We start from the raw sequence: 22,026 nt of genomic DNA, 5'->3' as shown, positions 1-22,026 counted from the left end.
AGAGGGCAGTCAAAGACCTGAAGGAGGGGCCCTCCGCCTCTCTGCAACAGCAAAACAGCGCTTCATGGATCACGGTGTTCTAGCTTCATCCCTTCCTTTATCTAGTATTATACAGTGCATATAATTATCGTCTTACTTGCCAACATTTTAATATCAAACAACTGGTTTTTTGGGGGGGGGATTGAGCTTGTGTAAAGTGGGGTTTGGCTGATGAGGAATAACCTGTAGATAAGTCACATGACTCTGATATTGATTACATTTCGTTGATTTGCAGATGTTTTACAAGCTGATATCCAACAATTTGCACAATATAAAGTAGAATTCAGTGATTGAATCTAGTGTGCATCATCACCTTTATTAGAAGTCGATGTCTGCTACCTTTCCTACAGCCTTACATGAATACCACAGCCTCTTCTGCACCAGTCCAATACAGTGAATCAGTGTATTCTTTATTACACTACCGCAAACTAATCAATGTAGCCTAGTATCTTCATTAAACCTTTGACTAACACAAAATTATTATTCAAGTACAGTTTATTTTGCAGGATATTTCACAAAAACAGCAAAATACCAAGTACGGATCCAATGTGTAATTTAAAAGCTAAACTAAACAGGCTTTTGAAAATAATCTCACATTTCTTCTCCTGTGCGTTTCACTGCATATCACTCCAACTTTACATGTGCACCGCGAACGCATCACAGGGACGAGAAGAAAAAAGGATGTGTTGAGGGTGTAGCGGGTCGTGGGACGTTTTTGTTTTTTATTACTGAGCAAGTATATCTCCATGTTTTCACTGGAAGCAACACCAGGCAGCAGCACACGGAAAATTACCATAACCTGCCTCAGATTTAATGACTGAAGGTGCTGAAGGTTCCGGATCATTTCAAACCCTGGTTGTGATATCAATGTCACTCAGAATCACTGCACTGCTGAATCGGCATGTCTGAGTGAAACAGAAAGAGGAGGAGGAGGAGGAGGAGGAGGAGGAAGAGCGGGGCTGTTGTGACTCATTCAGGTGAAGATGACAAAGCAATTTCTCTCCAATCACAACCACAGAAATAGCTGTAGATGCTCTCTTTGTCTTTCTTAATGCATTCTGATTCAGCTCAAGTGGTAAAAATAAAAATAAATCTGAGCTGATGGCAAAGCATTTATATAAACAGCAATACTATATGTAAAAAGAATAGACAAGCATATAAATAATAAGTATCGACTAAGAACATTTTGCTAAGAAATTAAAAACAAAGGAAGCAAATGTTTGAGACAAGCTCTGTGATGCAACTGCAGATTACATTGCAAAGTTTAACGATGCATATGATCTGACAAGAGGCTCTGTCGGTTATGTAACCAGCGCATGGAGCCTCAGCATCTACAAAGGTGTGCCCAGAGCAGCGTGCCAATCAAAATATGCAAACAGATAGCCGGAGGCTGAGCTGAGCATGAGAGAGAGTCACCAGAAGAAAAGATGGACGAGAGTGGAGGGATGACTAAAGGGGCGGGGTTGCAGCATGACTTGAAAATGCTGCAGCATCCGGCTGCCTCTCCTCCTCCTCCTCCTCTCTCCATCTTTTTACATATTGGCTGTATCCTCCCTCCTGTTTCTCTCAGTCTGAGTGCTGTAGCCCTGCTGTGTGTTCCTCTCAGCCCTCTGTTGGAGCACCAAAGGGAGGAGGAGCCACCAGGAAACAGGCACTTACACATACTCACCCAGCCACACACTCTGACATCTCACAGCATCACTTCTGCACGCTCACTGTAAGCACCAGCCAGCCAACCAGCCAGGCCCATTTGGAGCAGGGGAGCCCAACTGTTTCATCGCCCAACATGGATGTACTGATGAAGGGGTTCTCCATGGCCAAGGAGGGGGTGGTGGCCGCCGCAGAGAAGACCAAAGCTGGCATGGAGGAAGCAGCAGCTAAGACCAAGGAGGGGGTAATGTATGTAGGTATGTAACATATCATGCAGCAAAAAGAGTTTGGAGGGTTGCGGGGGGGAAGTGCACTCATTTTTTGGTCTATATGTGGAATTACTTCATGTACTTTTTGCATCATATGATTTGGGATCCATGTCTGAGACTTGTGAGAAGAACAGAGAGAGGAAGAGGAGGAAAAAGAGAAGAGAAGGCAGGAAGGAGGGGATGGAGTGAGTGCTGGTGGGATACTGCTGCAGGACTGGTGCAGGGTCCAGAGGGTGGACAGTGAGAAACAGCGAGGAAAAGACAGTGAGGGTTACAGCTTTGCAGCAGGACAGTGATCAGTGGATGTTTGGGGGGAAAGCGAAAGAGAAGAGCAAAAGGAGGGAAAGGAGGTCACTGCAGAGCTCTGTGACGCCGCTTCCTCGGGCTTTCATCACCTGACCAGCGTGACTTTAAATCACTGGTCTGTGAAGCAGTTTGGATGGGGATGTCCAGTGATGGACTGGTTTCCAGAGTGTCAATTTATCTGATTTTTTTTTTTAATTAAATTTACAGAATAGAGCTGACCTACATTCATAATTAAAAGAAAAAATATATTTAGAAAAGTGTTATAAAAAGCATTTAAATCATTTCACAGCAATGATGTAAGTGTAAGAGGAAATACAATTTTATATGCCCAAGAAAAATGATTCATTTATATTTTACCTCGGGTGCTTTGCACAGATGCTGTTGTTTCCTGCACTTTAATTATAGCTCACGCTGCTACTGCGTCACGTTTCAAGGTTATCCCAAGCAGCAGGCTTTCACACCACCTGGGACAGGCCAGAGGGGGTGCAAAAGTAAGGAGGGTGGGTGAGGAACGATCAGAGTGGAGGGCTCCATCGTTGTCTGCTGTCTATCCTGTCAGTGCTCTGTCTGACCATCATGCAGCAACTACAAAATTTTAATCATAATGATGAAAAAAAAAAGGGAAAGTCAACGGCACAAGCTGGAGAGGGAGGGGTGAGTTAGGGCAAGGATCATTTGAGCACTGCAGCAATTTGCTCTCTCTCTCTATCACAACCCCTCCACCCCCACCCCCACCCTCCTTCTCTCGCACGCTCTACCCTCGTCGGTTTGTGCTGGACGCAAAAACATTTGCATGCTTGTGTTAGTTTGTGGCGTCACAGCAGCAGGATTGGCCTCCCAGTGAGTGCTCTTTCCTTCCACCCCCCACAGCTCACAAAACACCCACCCCAGGGAGACGTGGAAGAACGGAGGGATGCAGGAAAAAGAGACAGTGAGAAAAGAGGGGGTAAAAAAAAAGAAGGGAGGGGTGTTATGTCACCAAAAGCTTTGAGCTTGTAGTCTCGTGGCTCGTGGAGGAGAAAGACAGGTGACACATTGGGACGGAGGGCTGAGACTTGCTGGGTAAAGAAACCCTGGATCTTCCAGGAAGTAGACAGTGGTCACAAGCTCAAGGAAACAAGAGAAAGGAGGTAAAAGTGAAGCAAGAGAGAGAGAGGGAACAACGCAGATCACAGGGGGAGGATCAGAAGGGGGAGAGGGGATGTGATCAGTGAAGAGTGTCAATGGTTTCACTGTATCCACCTGCAGCAGAGTGCCCTACGTCAGCATGTGGCTGTCAGTACACAGTATCAAGGTTTGCACGCCTGCTTTCCACCACATGGGCCAGACCTGGACAAACACAGCAACATGCTCAGTGATTTATTAATTTATTTTTAAAAGCTTCTGCCGCAAAACAGCTCCAAAACTCAAGTTTTAACTTTTAATTAAGAGATTTAGCTTCATGTGATTTTATCAATCCCTTTATTTTTGCTTTTAAGATTTAATTTGGTGTTTTGGTAATCACTGATGGTTTCATTACAATTTTTTGTTTAAAGAGATTCATGAAAAATCCAAAATACACAATCTAAAAATTCTGGGTGTTTATTTTTGCAATAATATGAAAATATACCAACATATATAGCAATTATTTTAGAAAGAAATCAATTAGCATGATTTTTTCTGCCCTGTAAATTTAACACGATGTATTAGCAATAAGGAATATGAATTTCCTTTTTCATTTGTATGTATATGGTAATACAGCATGTTGTTGTTTATATATAGGTGTGTAAAATTGCATCTTTCTTTAGCTGAGAGCACATAAGGATTCACAGTTAACAGGATTTTTCACCACATCAGGATTGCTGAAGCGCAAATCCTCCTCTGGAAAAAAAAAGCTGCATTTCTCCGTGTTTAATGCATCATTTCATAATGGGTAAAAATGCATTCAAACACTCTAATCCATGCCGTCTTTGTGTACTCAGGCATGCCTCCAATCAGGATTATAATTTATTACAAGGATTATTTCAACAATTGCGTTTTTGTTCTTATTCTTGTCATTTGATCAGCTGTGTCCTGTGCATCACCTTCAGCTGGAATCAGCGTTATTACAAAAAGATGTTTATGAGTTACTTGATAAATCATAAAGCAAAGTTTCCTCAGAAGTCATGTATTCTTTCACAGGCATGGTTGTTTGGCAGATCAGCTCTTCAGCTGAAATAGTCACGGCGTGCAGTGACACTCGGGAGGGGGGCTCCCCCTGTTGACTGAGAAAGAAGCTGTGTCACTGCAGCCTGCGATGAGCTGTACTGCAGTACTGCTCAGTACCCCGCACGTGGCTCATGTACCACGGGGAACGTGCTGAAAGATGGAGGGAAGCAGAAGGTAGCAAGGCTGAGTGGATGTGGGACACTGTAAATGGCAGCAGCTGCATCTATGTGACTATTAAAAAAAAGAGTGCAGTCAGTTTACTCATCTGCAGATGTAGCCTTCCTTTCCTCCATTAGTTCCTTTTTACCTTCCTCTCACTCCTTCTACTATTCTTATCTTTTAGCACGGATACTTCCCTCCCGTCATCCCTAACGTTGGCAGATTACATAACCACAATTTAATCTGCTGGGATCATACTGTAATGAGCACAGGGCTGGAAAGCAGGAAGGCACACACAGAGACGTGCGGCTGTCGCAGCCCATTCACAGGATGACTTCCAATTAAATAAAATGTTTCCAAGTGAAAGGAGCTTTTTTTAGAGCTAGTGGTAAAGATAACAGGATCTTTAAACAGTCCAGACTTTATTTAAAAAATGTAAAAAGGCAAAACCCTTTGAGAACGCAGGAAAGCGCACAACATACCAGTCAGGCTGACAAAACTGTGAGCAAAAGTAGGTCTGTGAATGTATTTTTAGAAACAGTAATGGATCACGCTGAGCTGAGACTCTTGGGAATGTTATGTCAGAGTTTAAAGGGGCAACAGCAGCTGAGAAATGTCCAAAAATACATAAGCAATATCTGCTGTCAACATTTTATGATATTTCTCTGACAACATTTAATGCACTGGTGTATTAAATGTGCTACTATTAGGCTATTAATAATGTAAGTCTCATTGATCTTATTCCTACATTATTCATTAATACAAATCTATTATATAGTTTATGTTTCATTTGACTGTTTTACTTACTGAGGAAAGACACCATAGACAGGACAAACAGGGCGTGTGAAATGTGTCTCTTTATTTTACAGGAAACATGCATGAGTGATGTACATGAATGTGAGTCTGTTTTTCCTTTTTGGTCTGCAGGGAGTAAGACAAAGGAGGGAGTGGTGTCATCAGTAAACACAGGTAAGAAAAGCTGCATGTTTGAGCCACTATTAAGATCATATAAACATAGAAACAGAAACCTCTGAGGGGAGAATGCAGAGGTTTATTGTCTGAATATGAAGTGATTGCTGTTCCGAAGAGTTCGTTATGATCCCTTCTCTTATTACAAAAACAACATCGAAATATATTCATACTTCAGCACTGAATTCATGGCTACACCTTTAAGCACTGTGCTGAAACACTCTGGTTCTTAGAACAAGGAGCTCTTAGTCACACTTGAATGGTATAGAGTCCCAGATGGCTACAAGGGTATGTTTTATAACATAGGTAGGTGGGATGGTTAACCGTCAGTTAATCTTCATTGTTGAAGTTTTTTTCTCTAGTAAAATCGAAAAAAATAAAAAATACATAAATAAAGTTTGAAAATATTTCTGTTAAAGCACAGATGCCACCTACTGTATGTGACACTCAATTTAATTTTGCAACAAGCAGGTGCAGATGTTGATGATGATGATAACCTTTTATTTTGAACAGATAAAGGCTTAAATGCTCTGTAGATGCTCGATTTTAAGGGTAACATCTGATTTCTCAAATTACATCTTTTTTGTATCTCGAAATTTAAGATATGAAAATAAATAAATATTGAATTTTGGTAAGAGCAGTATGTACAAATAAACTGTTCATTGGATACATGTTTAGAGGTACAATCATCAGAAATGTGTTTAAATACCAGGTGTCCTCTTCCAGGTGACCCAAATGTGGTTCATTGCTTGTTACTAAAATAATACTATGGCCAAATAGAAATAAGAAAAATCCTGATTTTATTCTAATCTATACAGATAATAACAGATTTTAATGTTTAGTGGTGTTACTTTAAATAATGACATTACAGTTGTGCTAAAGGATCTGGAGACTTCACTTTGTCCTCCACCGAGCAGGCTGATGTTGTTTGCTCTGGACCCTCTTAGTACAGCGTCATTTGTGTGTGAAAGACAAACTTCAGGTTTCAAGATGTTTTTAAACTTTGATTTTTATAAAGAAAATAAAAGTGAATAACACTATCTTGCTGGTTTAGCAAATTATATATGTGAAAAGGCTTTTCTGTGATTTCGAATGAGGCCAATGTATCAACTTAGTTTCAGGGGTGTCTCCATAGGGGGGGCCATGAGGTGGCACCGCCCAAGCCTACTCCACACTAAAGTTAGGGTCACTGTGGTAGACTACTGTTGCCCAACCCTCTTAGGCTACGTCCACACGTACCCGGGTATTTTTGAAAACGCAGATTTTTCTATGCGTTTGCACCTTTCGTCCACACGTAAACGGCGTTTTCGGTCACTGAAAACGGAGATTTTTAAAAACTCCTGCCAGGGTGAATATTTTTTAAAAACTCAGTTTTTGCGTTTACGTGTGGATGAGGTAAACAGAGAAAATGCAGTGTCAAAGGTGTGCGCATTTTTTTGACGTCACACTGTGCGCCACGTTATTGTTTCGGTGAAATGAATTTCTACAATACTGTTACTGTTAATTGTACTCTCTGCAGTGTTTAAATGCTTACATATACACACACAGTTACTGTCCCTCCACACATACGACTCAGTTCTGCTTCTATGCGCCATCTTTATTTACTTTTTCCCACCCAGGCTTATTGACTTCTGATTGGCCAACATTTCTACACGGATAGGAATATAGCGCCACCTGCTGCTTCAGCATGTTCCTAGTTTTCCTTCGTTTTTGGCTTTTATGTGTGGACGGGATTTTTTTTATAAACAAAAACGGAAAATCTTCGTTTTCAAAAATACCCGTGTACGTGTGGACGTAGCCTTAGATGAAAGCATCAATAGGATTATAGGATAAATAGTACTGGAAAATACATTCACATCACTCAAGTGACGTACAAGCTTATCCTTTAAGTACTTCTTTGTTATGATACCATCTAGTTCTACTCTGCAGTACTTGAAATAAAAAGCTACGTTATGTGATATAATGTATTTTGTTGTATAGCTTACAACACACATTAATGAATCATTAGAGAATAATGAACTATTTTCAAGTAACACTGTAGAATGAGTACTTTTACTTTAGGTACTTTAATTGCTAAAACCTTTGTACTCTTAGGTTACTTCAGCAGGGTTATGAATTTTACTTGAGAAAAAAGGTGTAAATATTTATTTACAGTTCTACTTGGCAGGTAATACACCTGTATGAGGGCAGATGGTTACACACTAATCTGAATATGTTGTCTATACTGCATACCACTTTTCCTGATCAAATGTTCTGATTTCCTGTCCCATCCCCATCTGATCTTTTCAAAGTCCTGGAAAGAGCTTTGCACAGATTTTCACATCAAGGTGAAAATCAGGACTGTGTTTTCTCACAGCGCAGTTTACACACTAACCCTCTTTCGCTCTCCACGTCTCAGTGGCCAACAGGACCGTGGATCAGGCCAACATCGTCGGAGAAACAGCGGTTGCAGGAGCCAACGAGGTGGCGCAGGCGGGTGTGGAGGGAGTCGAGAACGTTGCTGCATCAACCGGGCTGGTCAACCAGGTTAGTTACCATGGTTACTGTGGGTCGCACCAACACTCTTCATAGGTTTGACTCATTAGCATCTTTGCAGCTCTAGAAGGGAACCGGAGTTCTCCTGCAGTAACAATGCTGAAAACTTCATTTTTAAAACTGGATCAGGGATTGATTGAGCTGAACAAAGTGTCAGCTGCACATTTAAGTTAAATTGTGCCTGAAACTGATCCTTTAATGCTAGTTTGAAGTTGAACACTAGATGGAGCCATTTCCCCTGAACTCACATCAAACAACTGCAGGACACCAAAGAAATCAGATTTCTTTACTGCAGCACTCTGTTGAGAAACTTTAATTACATTTATTTGCTCTAAGTAAATTAAGTTCGTTGTGGCTCCATCTGCTTGTGAGAGGATTTTTCTGTCTGTCCAGTTTTCCACAGCCTGAAAAAAATATAAATTTTTATATATTTACGGATTCAATTATTATTTATGTCATCACTGTGTTGTTTGCTTGTTTTTTTAAGCAAAGAAATAATAAAATACATATAACTGTGACACATTTGCAATAAACTTGTATTACAACTTGTATAAGAAAATTTTGAATTACCACTCTAATGTCGTTTGGAGCTCTTGGAACTGATCGTCCTCCTTCTGCTCTTATACGTTGAACTCTCTGTCAGATGTTAGATGTTCTTACATTTAACATTTGTGTCTTTTCTGCATGTCTTTATTGTCGTGTGTTTTGTGTGCTGTTCTTTTGTTATAATTTTTTGCCAGTGCTTTTTTTTCTTGTGCTTTGTTTTTGTGTTACTGTTCTCACATTTTGTTGTTTGTGTTGTCTGTGTCTCATTTTTTGTTTCCCTGATAGGAGGAGCCTGTATACGAGGTGCCAGTTGGACAGAACATTTTGGGGTCATAGGTCATAAAGAAATCGGGAGGGTTAGGAAAGCGGGGGGGGGGGGGGGGGGGGGGGGGATACTGTGCATGTTGCTAACAGTCTGTTAGGTGTACACAATCTGTAGAAACCCTTTTGTATTGGATTGCGTGAACGTTAGTTAATAGTGTACAACAAACTCAGTGAGCTTCAGGAGGAAAGGGAGGAAACAGAAGCTTCTGTAAGGCTTCCTGAATTTATTCCTTGGATTAAACCCTTCATGCTTCCAGGAAGAATCCAAGTTGTAATACAACATAAAAAATAACTTTGTGACTTCTTCCTCTGAATATTTGAGACATTTTCCTCTCATGCTCACTAAGTTGCATACTTTAGGCTCCAGTGATACTAAAATTCATTTCTAACCGTGTAGCTTGTCTATGCAACATTAAGCCACATCTCTAGAACATCAGACAAGGCAGTGAATATTCTTATGGCATGCTCTGAACTGCTTCCCTGTAAGGCCTGTGCATCAGAAGCCTGTAGGCAAAAGTGTTCCTCTGACATCTTAGAAAGCTATAATTAATTAACTGACTCTCCCTTTCCTGAAAAATCTTGCGCATGATGATAAGAGCTCTTTCAATGGCACTGCATGCTTTTTGGAAATAATGTAACTGCTTTATTGAATTAGAGGTGCCATCAGTTCATTCTTTGATCCTTGCTGAAATATTCACGCCACCTCTCTCGTGTTTATAATCCATCCACATTAACGTCTTCTCCTCCCACAGGGAGAATATGGAGGAATGCAACAGGGTGGGGAAGGAGGAGAGGTAAGATGAAACAATTTATTTTATTTTATGTATTTTATTAAAAACACATACATTAAAAGCGGTCACATACACCTTTGTTATACAGAGGACTTTCTTTCCAGTTTCCAGTTTCCATGATCCCGATGAGATTCAATGACTAGTTTCATATCTTCGTTTTTTTCCAACATGATGTTAGTTTTATCCCAGTTAGAGTCAAACAGACAATAAAGCACTGTGTGCTTGAAGGTGGGCCTCCATTGTGATTTACAAGTTGCTAATATATAAGCATGCAGTGTCCCTGCATTTCTCAGCCTGATCATCTCTTCTCTTCTCACATTTATTTTCAAAACACAAAAAGAGTAATGGCCGAACCAATGGATAATTTCATGTTGGTCACATTGATCTTTTATATGCAGTCTATGATTCTTCTAGTGGTAACTAATGTGGAGCTGCTAGTGTTGAGAAGAGATGAGCTGTAGAAGTTAGACAAAGCAGATTTCAGGCTTCGAGATTTCAAAACAAAACTGTACAACTAACAGATGAATTAGTTTATACAGGTTTTTACTGTACACATCTCCAGGCTTTAAGACAAAATTATTTTAAAATGTATTTTCAGTTCTTAAAATGCATGGATAGGCAGATCAGTAGGAATCCATTCTCATTTTAAATACACTAGAGTAAGTTTCAGTATCACGTTGCATATCCTATACTATCAAGGATCAAGCTGCTACTGTACGTCCGTTTAGTAATTTAGTAAAGATCAAACATCCAAGCAAAATGCATTTGTAAATTGAGTAAAACCATAATTTAGACAATAATAAAATCTAACCTAAAGAATCTGTGTACCAGTCTCCAGAATCCAAGGCTTAAATAAACACAAACCGGATTAGCAGAAAAAGAGAAGCTCGCACGTTTATAATGACAGCAAAACACTGAAACCATCTTAAAAGGAAGTTGTTTGATGATGCTGTGAACAAATCAGCGATTGCACAGATATGATGAGGATTTCTGGCTGCCTTTTTAAAGTAAGAAGTCACAAGCAGAAAAATGCTTGAAGCCGCTGGTTTCATGTTTAACTATGAATGCAAAACTCTAAATCTAATCATCTAAAATATGAATGTATGGAAATTTTAAGTAGCAAAAAGAGGAATACTTCTTTATGATCTTTAACATATGCTTGATGTTTTCTAGTGTTAAGCAAATAAAAAATGTCTTCCACTGTTGATATTTGTGTTTTTATGTTTTTCTTCTTTCCTCCCTTCCAGGGATACTAGTCATCTTCAGGCCCTCCCGTGCTCTCCACCTGCCCCTCGCCTCCCCCTTTGCCTCGCTGTACCAGACTCCAGATGTTCAACAATATTTTTTTGTGACTTTACGGAACCAAAATCAACTAATACAGACTCTTCCGGATGCTGCACCACCGCCCCTCTCTCCCCGCTCAGTCTCGTCACTCCCCGGTGCCTCCCCCTGTGGTCCTCACCGCCATCTTTCCTCCCCTCTAATTTAAAGCAGCCTGAAGCTTTCGTGCCCCTGCCTCATCTGTGTGTTAGTGGTGTCCTGATATGATCCTGGTGTTGTTGCTCTGCCACATGAACCCATAGTAAAATCTCACATGCAAACACACAAAAAAGAAACACACCATCATTCGTCACACACATGAAACACTCACATACAGTACATGCCGTTAAGGCACTGACTCGCACTTTGGGCGAATGAGTCACAGTGGGGGGAAATACGATTCTGGTGTGAACAATAACACAGTGTGCGAATGAGGCAAGACATGAGAGGGTGGATGAGCTGCAGTCAGTGCGTCTGTGTACCAGTGTTAGCTTGTGTATGTGTGTGCATGTGTAGCTGCTGCTGTATAGAGCAAATCTCCAGAGGCTTGTGCAGGAAAATGTGCTTTGATGATGTTGAAGTTACATGTGAAGTAGTTAGAGTAGACTGCATGAACAGATGTGTAGAATGACTCGTGACGTGTTAAATCTAGAGTAGCAGCTGTTCTGTGTTGCTTTGAATGGCTTAGTGTGTGTTTCTACTCAGTGTTTAGGGTTAATACAGTGGAAGCAATAGACAATATTCATCTGTCAGAGCAGCAGCTTGAAATGTGTTCATGTGATGCATGAGAAAGCAAAGGCAACATTTTAAAAGGAACTCCTATAACATTTAAATATTTGAGGTGTGAGAAAGCAGATTTAATGAGAAGAAAGCTCTTATTACTTTAAACTACTTAGTTAAGGATTTAGGTTTAATCAGATTTGACTGAGAGGGAAGTTTCCCCGCAAAAATAAAAGTAATAATAATAATTTTAGTTTAAAATTCGAGAATGTCCTTTTTCCAAAGCAGTTCAGCGCTCAGCAACATCCATTGTAACAATGAGTTCATATGTGAACAACTTTTAGCACTAAAGAACCTGACTTAGTTTTGTTTCAGAAACACGTAACTGTATTTAAAATTGATTGATCTGCAGAAAATTCAGCAACTTCAAAATAAAGCTACATACAGAGAAAAAATTGGCACCTTGCGGTTATATTTATCCCTCACTTATAGTGTTTCACTACAGCTAAAAAAGAGCTTTTGTCAAGTATCACACCTTCATTATTTAATTCTGCTTCACATTTGTGTAAAACTTTGATAGACGTTATTTAATTAGTAGTTATTAAATTAGTTATTTAGTTAAAGCCAGAAACAAGTTTTGCATGGTGATTGTGAATTTTACCTTTGACTCTTAAATGAGCTGCAGTTCTTGCTTGACTTAAAGTGAATGATTGTGCCAAATTAAAAGAAATTTCCTCCAGGTAGTCCCGAGTTGGAAGACATCACAAAAGCCTGACACATAACTTCTTCAAGGGTAATTCTCAGAAAGGAATCTGCGCTGGATAGTGTGAAAAATGTTCAAAATAACTATTCAAGGAGAAAATAAGATCACTTTCTGCTATTGTGTAGCTGCTTTTTAGTCTCTGTAACACTGTTTGGCAAACCATCGAGAGAAACAAGCAGATGGGACATTTGTCAGTTGTTTGGATTGCAGTTGAAAATATTGTTATTCTTATTCATTCATCTTTAAAAGAGCATAATCAAGGTTTGGGTTTAAAAATTAGATCAGCTTTATGTGTAGTTCTGTGCACAGCTTGAATTCTGGGATATGTAGTAGCTTTTAGGATGGTTTTTATTTCACACAATCTAAATCTGGCTGTTGTGAAGCTCCCGCCCCCTCAACTGTCTCAACCAATCAGATCGTTTCTTTCTGCTGTCACTCAGTGTTATGACACCTTTCACAGCTTGCTTGCCCTGCAAAACTGTGTGTCTACATGTACTGTATGTGAGCATGGACGTGTGTGTGTGCTAACACAGAACGGATTCAGCCAGCAAAATGTGTGTGTGTGTGTTTGTGTCTGGACCTGGTTTGTGTGTTCTTACTTTGAGGCCAATGGAAACTGATGACTGCATGTTGCCTTATCAAGCAATTTCACATTCCCACACACACACGTGTACATCACAGTACACACTAAAAACACACACACAACCACGAATCCCTCCACAAATACACAAACACGGTTCACACACCACGTTTAAGTTGGCATCAAAGCAGACTCGCTGATTTTATAAACAGTACCAATGAAATTAAAAAGGTTTTGTTGAAATCCAGCTACGGTGTCAAGAATTTGTTTGAAGAATTTAAAAAGTTCTATTAATTTTGATCTTGCAGTCGAGGCCATGGGAATTTTTCTGTTCAATTTTATTTACATAGCGCTGACTCATAATAACAGTTGCCTCAAGGCGCTTTATATTTGCCAGGATCCTTCAGTTAAACAGACAAAACAGAAAAAGCCTAACAGTCAGATGATCTGCTATGAGCAACGGTTTGGCAACAGTAGAAAATCAAATCAAATTCAAATTTTATTTGTCACATACACAGTCATACGCAGTACGATATGCAGTGAAATGCTTAGACAACTGCTCTTCAGGAAGCGGAATCGAAGAAAAGAAAAACTCCCTTTTAAAAGAAAGAAACTTCTAGTAAAATCAGGCTGAGAGAGAGAGACTCCCATCTGCTGCTGGTTGAGGTTAGAGGAGGAAGACAGGATAAAAACATGCTGTGGAAGAGAAATGTGTAAAGGTGAGTGAAGAAGAAACACACAGTGCATCATGGGAAGCCCCTGGGCCACCTGAGTGAGGATTTGGAGCCACCTGATCCAAACTAGAAGCTGCTCTGCTCCAAGCGTTGCTCTGCCTCCCATTTTACTTTTAAATACTATAGGAACAAAAAACACAGTCTGAGTGAAGTGGGATGATACAGTGCTATGAAGTCTTTAAAATAAGATGGGGCATAATTATTCAAGACCTTGTATGTGACAAGAAGGATTTTAAATCCAATTCTGCATTTAACAGGGACAATGAAGCCAGTATGGGCAAAGTATGCTCTTTTTTTAGTCCTTATCAGAACCTTTGGATCAAATAAAGATTTTTATGGAGTTTTTAGGACATCTTTATAATGATGGAATACATAAGCCCAGCCCTAGAAGTGTTAAATGCATGAACTGACTCTTGTGTAGAGCTTTTCTCATCTTGGTAACCATCCAAAGCATTTTATGCTACAGCCACATTCACCTAATTCCACATTCCTGTGAAGTGACACTGCTAAGCACTGCACCAACATGCCACCCTTATTCACATCATTGAATAGAACCTAACAGTGAGTGTGCACCTAATGAACACCATGGGCAAACAATGAACTCCAAGTTGCTCTCTGATATATTGTAGAGAGAATGTGTGTGAATTTTAGATAGAAAACACTTATGCATAGAAAAAAGTGATTATGTAAATCAGGGTAGATGAGGCACGATGTACAAAGGGTTTTAAGTACTAAACTACAGCAGAAGAAGTCTATCTAGCAGCAGTGCTCACACTGCCTGATTGCTTTTATTGATTCAAAACGACTCCATGTCTCTTCTTTTGCTCAGGAGACCCAAACGAAGAAAAGAGCACCACATCCCGGCAGTAAATACTTTGATGTGTCATAAAAACAGAATGCTAACATGATTGGTCCAAACAGTTGAGGATGGTGGTTTAAACTTCCTTTTTGGCTCTTTAGTCCATCCCTCGGGTCATCTTACACCCTGTACGGCGCAAACATCTGAATGTAATATGAAGAAAACGCTTCCCACTTCACCATGGCAACCTCCTCTAGTATTAAACATACTACAGCTAGCAGGCAAAAAACACTCAATAAACTTTAATGTGTGTGTCTGGTTAAACTGTATGAAGGGGAAGATTAACTTGTTTTACAGAAACACATTTATTTGTATTTATTTGCAGTCCATGGTGAACACTGATTCTGTTCTATGATTGGCTGTTTGTAAAAATTAAATAAATAAATAAAAAGGGAGAAAATATAAAAGGGGAAAAGAAGCCGTCATCAGGTCATTTCTCTTGGACTACGCTCGAGAAACGGCAAAATCACAGACTCTGCCTGAAGCACTACACTGCGTAAGTAACAGATCCTTTTATATGTCTTTAACTCACTGTTTGTTTATTTTACAGTCAGAAACACTCTAATGACACCATAACCTGAAAATAATAGAGGATAAAAAAAAAACAGAATTTGAAAGTTTACCGTGGGAACACCTGAAAACAGTAAATGTGTAACCACGGGCATCATTATGAGGGAAAAGGTAAACAGGGTTGCAAGACAAATTATTAATACTAGCTTTTCAACCAGCACACTTTTAATTGGAAACAGATTTATTTAGACTTTAAGACACCAGGATGTGCAAGTTCAGGTAATTTACTGTTATTCATTCATGTTTTGTTTGTTTGTTTTGGCAATGTTTTTTATGACTTGCATGCAGCTTAAATTGAATAACAGAACATATGACATCTGGTACAAATGATCAAGGTTTGTCTTTGCACTCAGGAAGCCGCTGTGGGATCAGTCGACTCTTCTTCAAACCAAGTTAACTGATTCAAAGAAATGGCAGAAAACACAAGAAACACCAGTGGAACTGTGAGCACTGAATACAAGATTTCTAAGGATATGGCATAAAATAAATGTGCTCATGCAATTTTTATCTTTTCTTTTAGATGACTCCTCAACAATATGTCTATCCCAATGAAAGAGCAACAGAGTATGAAAAAAAGAAATTCAGAAAAGAAGAAAGAGCGCGCAGACCCGAACAGCTGTTTGTAAATCAAAGAGCATTGAAAGACGACAAATACCAATTTTATACTAAAGATCCAGAAAAATGGAGAAACTGGATAAAAGAGGAGTTTGGTGATGAAACTGAGAAAATAGTCACTTACAAATATGACACAGACAAAAGCACCATAATGTTACACAGCAATGGAGAATGTGTGATATATGTTTCAAATGAGAAAAGGGGTGAATTTCCCACATGGTTCGGAGAAAAACTCAAAAGTAACGTAAAGCAAGAAGATCCAAAAACAGAAGACCTAAATGAAAAAATGAAAGAGTTGACATTAAAAAAGTAACAACAAAAAAACTACAACCTTGCTCATTGGTTGTCATGTGATTGTTGGGGTTTTCTCTGTGTTATTGCAAGGTCTTCACCTTACAATATAAATTGTCCTGAAGCAACAGTTGTCGCGAGTTGCCTCTAAAAAGCACCACCCCTCCACAGCTCACATATAATGAAATATTATGTTATCAAACCTTATCTGTAGAGTGTAAATCAGAACTGCTGTTTGTTGTGAAGCATGTTTGCAGTTTTGTGGGGGGTTTTTTTGTTGTTGTTGTTTCTTCTTTGAATTGACAAGATGATATGTGTGAACATTTGATTTACTGTGCTTGGAAATTTTTACTTTTTCTTTGTTTCACTGCACCTGTTCAAAATAAATTTGGAAATTAAAACATTTAAAAAAAACATTTCTTTCTTTTCCTTATTTTCAGTCATACTTGTTATAAGTAATCTGCGAGGGTTAAAAGTGCAGGTTTCAGAGTGTTTTAGATACTCCATTCTTCTGTCTGGATACAGAGAAGCTCCACCATCCTTCTCTTGAAACTTTTTGTATAGGAGGGATACATGTTGACTTAATGGAAAAGGAGCTTCCATATAATGAAATTTCAAAACAACCAATAAAATAAAATTATAATGACAGCAGTTTAGAGGCTGGACTAAGAGCAGTGGCTTTTTGACTGGTTGTCTTCTGTCGATGGAAAATTGTACTTAGTAGTCAGTATAAGCTTTTAATGATATAAGTTTACATGTGATAGAATACTGCATGATGACCACTACAAGACTTGTTTCTGTTTTATAAATTCTTTCCCACAGTGATAATAGCTGAACAAGCAGTTTCACTCCTACCAGGAAGAGGAGAGCTGGACACTTTTATCTGCGCTCCCTAACAAGAAGAGGGGCCGCGTCCTTCAGAATCACACACACACACACATACACTTGCATACGCACTAACATTCCTCTGTCTATGAATAGACGTATTGACTGTTGTATTACTTTTCTTGTGTATAAATAAAGACAAGTGCAAGAACAGAGCGCGCACATCACAGGGCCCCCACTCTCGTGTGAGCGCTCTGTGACCGCCCTTGCAAGTAAAAACTACAGTGTGTTTCTACCTTTCAGACTCTCAGCTGAAGAAGTGTCTTTTAGAATGAATCTCTTGACATCTTCTAATTTCTTAAACCAAACAAAGACACAATACTATTCAAATAATATATTTTTTAAATTTTAGGATACGGTGTTCTGGGAATCCATCCTACCCGTTGTTTCTGCGCATGTGCACGACACAAAAGTAAGTGCCCAACCATCCTGGCTTCATGAATATGAGCTACAAGCGTACTCTGATGGGTAAAGTTAAGTGGCAAACCGTCATACCTACTTACTTTTGTGGTGGAATTACTCTGTGACAGCAGAAATGTGCATAAACTACTTACGGTAGGATGTTTTGCCAAAGTAGGATGGTTTGTTGGGGAGAAGCTTTATATAAGATGGCAAAAAAAAAGGTTAAAGTTCAATTTATTTTGTACCAATAACAAGTGAAACTTACAATGAATTCTATTGGGTGGTGACGTCAAAGAATCGTGAGCAGGAATCTAGAGTCTGAATTTGTCTGTGCAAGAAAAAAAAAACCAGGTACTTCCCCACATCATACACACACACACACACACAAACTGAGCATGTATCATTTACATAAAATTTCACACAAACAATGATTTTGTTTTATGCTTTACTTTTAGATGCCTGCTCATTGTTTTGTCTACCCAAAAGCAACAACAGATGTGGAAAGGAAATGACTCAAACTGAAGCTATGAATGAAAATCCTGACGTTTTTGTTTTGGAGACAGCTGCAAAGCTGCTATAGAAAGTTTCACCCCAAATCCAAACCTACACAAATGGCCAACAATCTCAAACTTGGCAGCAACTTCATAAGGCCAATAAATAAAGTAAATCTCATCATCAAATTTAATACAAAAAGCAAAGTAAATCATAATAGTGTTTTTTTGAGCTGGACGTTTTATTAGATGAGAGCAATGACTTTGTAATTTTTAATTGTGTTTGTAACTTATACTGACTGTGTGTGTGTCAAACTGTAATAACAAACAACAGCCCGGAGACTCTGGAGAAACTCTGAAACTGCTTTACTGGCATCACCGTGTACCCCTGTGTGGGCAACACATTCCTGCCTTTTTCTGTCACTTTTTGAGATATTTAAAAGATCTGAAAAGAGGACGGACATTGTACTCTGGGTGTACAGAAGACATTTGGAAGGATTTACATCTGAGCTGCCACGCCTTAGGAGAGCAGCGGAGACAATTATCTTAACTTATTGTTGTTCGAGGATTAAAGGGTAAAACAAAACTTGTCTCCAGACTTTTTCATTCATGCATATTCATTCATTCATCATGTGATATAAACCTAATCAATGTTATAAATAAGACTAGATAGAATAGAAAGAATAGAATAGAATAGAAAGTACTTAAATATGAGCTGATAGAAAAAGGAAGTGCAGTAGAGCGCTGTTCAGGCATGTTGTGTAATACAGGAAAGCACTGAATGGTCCAATAGGACTGAAAGTGTGAGTGTCTGTGTGTGTGTTGTGTTTGTGTGTGTCAAACTGTGCTAAGAAAAACAGCCCCAAAACTGGAGAGACTCCAGAGTCTCTGGAAAAACTATACAAGAAACTGATTGACCCCTGTGTGGGTAACACATTCCTGCCTTTTTCTGACACTTTTTGAGATATTTAAAAGATCTGAAAAGAAGACGGACATTGTGCACCCAGAGTACAGAAGACATTTGGAAGGATTTACATCTGTGCTGCCACAGCGGAGACAATTGTCTTTACTTATTATAAAAGCTTTTGATTACTTCATCATCAGCTTAAGAATGGTAAATGGTAAATGGCCTGTATTTATATAGCGGCTTACCAGTCCCTAAGGACCCCAAAGCGCTTTACATATCCAGTCATCCACCCATTCACGCACACATTCACACACTGGTACTGGCAAGCTACATTGTAGCCACAGCCACCCTGGGGCGCACTGACAGAGGCGAGGCTGCCGGACACTGGCGCCACCGGGCCCTCTGACCACCACCAGTAGGCAACGGGTGAAGTGTCTTGCCCAAGGACACAACGACCGAGACTGTCCAAGCCGGGGCTCAAACCGGCAACCTTCCGATTACAAGGCGAACTCCCAACTCTTGAGCCACGATCGCCCCTTACTCTTGAGCCACGATAAGAACACAATCAGTCAATTTCAGACTTACAGGAACTCAGAGCTGTGTAAGGAAAATACACCTTTTCATCTGGAAGTTGAGTAGAACTCAATTTACAACAAAACAAGAAGGTAAATTTATATCACCACATCACATCTATAAGTGCTGAATTTATTAAATAGTTTATCAGCATACAAATAATAATTGTTTTGTGTTTTTTTAGATGCCAGCTCGTCGTTTTGACTAACCTAAAGGAATGAACGATGAGGAAAAGAAAATATTCAAACGTGAAACTCTGATGGAAAAACCCAGAGATTCTCTATGAAGACACATATCAAACTGGTATAAGATGAAACCTCATTTTCTTCACCCACTCCAGAGCACACTACAGGGCTGCAATAGAAGAAGCATCCAAGGATATTCAAATGGACAACAAACTCAAACTTGAGCTCTCTGATTGAGGCACTGTGTCCATATTTCCCAGTGGAAAGATTTAGATTCAAGGTACAGAAGAAAACCTTGATGCATTTGAGAAAATGTTTAACAAAATTAAACAACATGTAGACACAAGAAAAGAAGAACAGATGAGAAAAACGTTACAGCAAATGAAAGTTGAAGAATCTGATTCTGAAACAGAAGGACGAGACAAACAGAAACAGTCTAAATAAAATGTGATACAACAAGACAATAACAGGAAACAGCAGAAACAATATGGACATTTGAACTATTAGTAAGTGAATATTAAAGTTTTTGCTCCTTGTGTTTAATGTGTTTTTTAAAATTATTAGATATTTAAGTCTGACTTGCAATATTTTTATAATCTTTATTCTCTTTTAAATCTGGCCGTTTGTTAGATATATTATTATATATGTATTGTTTTACAATGATGTCAAGGAAAAGTAAGTGTATTGCATAATATATTATAAATATGAAAATGTCTTTCAGTCTGTAGATTTGAAGAATTTTAGTTTTGTAGTCACTGAGCAGGTGGGAGTTTAACTCAGTTTTCCACATAAATGAATGAGATTTAGTCTTGTCACAAAAGGAGCATTCGGGTACATACAGATCGGTTAGGTTAAGATAAAATATTATTTTATATTATATTGATTTTGCTTTGCCTTTGCTAAGTTATAGAAATAAAATACAGTGCATACAAAAATCTAATCGTTGGACATTCCCTTTGTCCCTTTGTTTAACAGGAGTTCCTTCACCACAGGGCACCACACCCACTTCACACAATTGATCAGTTTTAGACTTACAGGAACTCAGAGTCTGAACCGACTACTGCAGGAGCTGTGTAAGGAAAATACACCTTTTCACCTGGAAGTTGAGTAGATCTCGATTCAGAACAGAACAAGAAACATTGAAGGTACATGTATATCACCACATCACATCTACAGTTTATCAGTGGAACAGGAAATTGTGTAAAAATAATAATTGCTTTATGTTTTATAGATGCCTGTTCGTCGTTTTCATAGAGAACCTCTGGAAAACCCAGAGGTTCTCTATGAAGACAGAAAACAAACTGGTGTAAGATGCAACCTCATTTTCTTCACCAAATCTGGAGCACACTACAGGGCTGCAATAGAAGAAGCTTACCCTCAATCCAGGGCTATTCGAATGGACAACAAACTCAAACTTGAGCTCTCTGATGGAGGCACTGTGTCTATATTTGACAGTGGAATCATTGTGATTCAAGGTAAAGATGAAATCCTTGATGCATTTGAGAACAGGTTTGACACAATTAAACAAAACGTAAACAGGAGAAGATAAGAACAGGTGCGGAAAACATTGGAGCAATTGAAAGTTAAAGAACCTGATTCTGAAACAAAAGATCAGGACAAACAGAAACAGTCTAAGTAAAATAAAATAAGCAGGGACAGACAGAGCCTCACTTTTCTGTTATTTAAGTACATTAGATGGGGAGAAATCAACATGGGTATTTGAACTCATAATAAGTGGTTATAAAAGATTTTTTCTTGTGTTTAAAAATTACTGGATATTTTATTCTGATTTGCAATACTTCTTTCTGTTATTCATTACATACATATGCTTTAGACTGGTGTCAGGAAAAGAAAATATATTATGATTAATGTAGCAGCAGCCGGTAATAAATCAGTCATCATCGAAGAACAGTGCTCTCTAATGAATGCAGCACAACTCTACATTTTCCCGACTGCACTTTACTCTCTTATTTTCTTATTACTCTCTTATTACTCTCATATTGCACCACCCTCTAGTGGTGCAATATGGTATATTCATTACAGGATACAATTAATGTTACAAACGTAAAAATAAAATTTATGTTGTCTTGATTCTAGCAGTACTGCAGCACACTGTCTTTCAGAACATCAGTTTTTCACAGTTATTGAGATTCAGAGTCTTTAGCCACTCAAATTAAGATGTCATACCACCAGCATTCAACAGTCCTGCCTGAGGAAACATTATATAGTCATATATCTGTTTTGACTGTTTTGTTTTGAAAAATCTTCATATCTGTGTGTGTAACCATTGAGATCTAAGGTCCTCTGTACTGAAAGAAATCAATAAAATTTGATTATTTGTGACTTTAACACTAAA

General features: G+C 38.9%; 1 protein-coding gene and 1 long non-coding RNA gene across 3 annotated transcripts; both read left to right on the top strand.

The window, feature by feature from the left end:
* Window positions 1–1,541: 1,541 nt before the first annotated feature.
* On the top strand, window positions 1,542–13,405 carry sncgb (synuclein, gamma b (breast cancer-specific protein 1)). 2 transcript variants are annotated; one of them, XM_087844744.1, is made up of 6 exons: window positions 1,542–1,946; window positions 5,538–5,579; window positions 7,978–8,105; window positions 8,946–8,963; window positions 9,737–9,778; window positions 11,023–13,405. In XM_087844744.1, the coding sequence occupies exons 1-6, from the start codon at window positions 1,826–1,828 to the stop codon at window positions 11,029–11,031; spliced, it is 360 nt and encodes a 119-aa protein (XP_087700870.1). In that variant the 5' UTR covers window positions 1,542–1,825; the 3' UTR covers window positions 11,032–13,405. The 2 variants fall into 2 exon arrangements, with proteins under 2 accessions (XP_087700870.1, XP_006791079.1); XM_006791016.3 differs by lacking the exon at window positions 8,946–8,963 and having other exon boundaries at window positions 1,688–1,946.
* Window positions 13,406–15,195: 1,790 nt separating this feature from the next.
* Window positions 15,196–16,635, top strand: LOC102786460 (uncharacterized). The gene is made up of 3 exons (XR_436895.3): window positions 15,196–15,247; window positions 15,675–15,764; window positions 15,842–16,635. It is a non-coding gene; the product is annotated as an uncharacterized LOC102786460 (long non-coding RNA).
* Window positions 16,636–22,026: the final 5,391 nt, after the last annotated feature.

The sequence above is a fragment of the Neolamprologus brichardi genome, chromosome 8 (genome assembly GCF_056152115.1).
Source record: "Neolamprologus brichardi isolate AB-2024 chromosome 8, ASM5615211v1, whole genome shotgun sequence".
Taxonomy (NCBI): Eukaryota; Metazoa; Chordata; class Actinopteri; order Cichliformes; family Cichlidae; genus Neolamprologus; species Neolamprologus brichardi.
This window is presented reverse-complemented; position numbering and strand designations above follow the sequence as displayed.

Coding starts and splice junctions, on each gene's coding strand:
- sncgb (XM_087844744.1), top strand. CDS start 1,826: ATGGATGTACTGATGAAGGGGTTCTCCATGGCCAAGGAGGGGGTGGTG. Junction 1,947..5,537: donor GGAGGGGGTAATGTATGTAG/GTATGTAACATA, acceptor TTTGGTCTGCAG/GGAGTAAGACAAAGGAGGGA. Junction 5,580..7,977: donor GGTGTCATCAGTAAACACAG/GTAAGAAAAGCT, acceptor TCCACGTCTCAG/TGGCCAACAGGACCGTGGAT.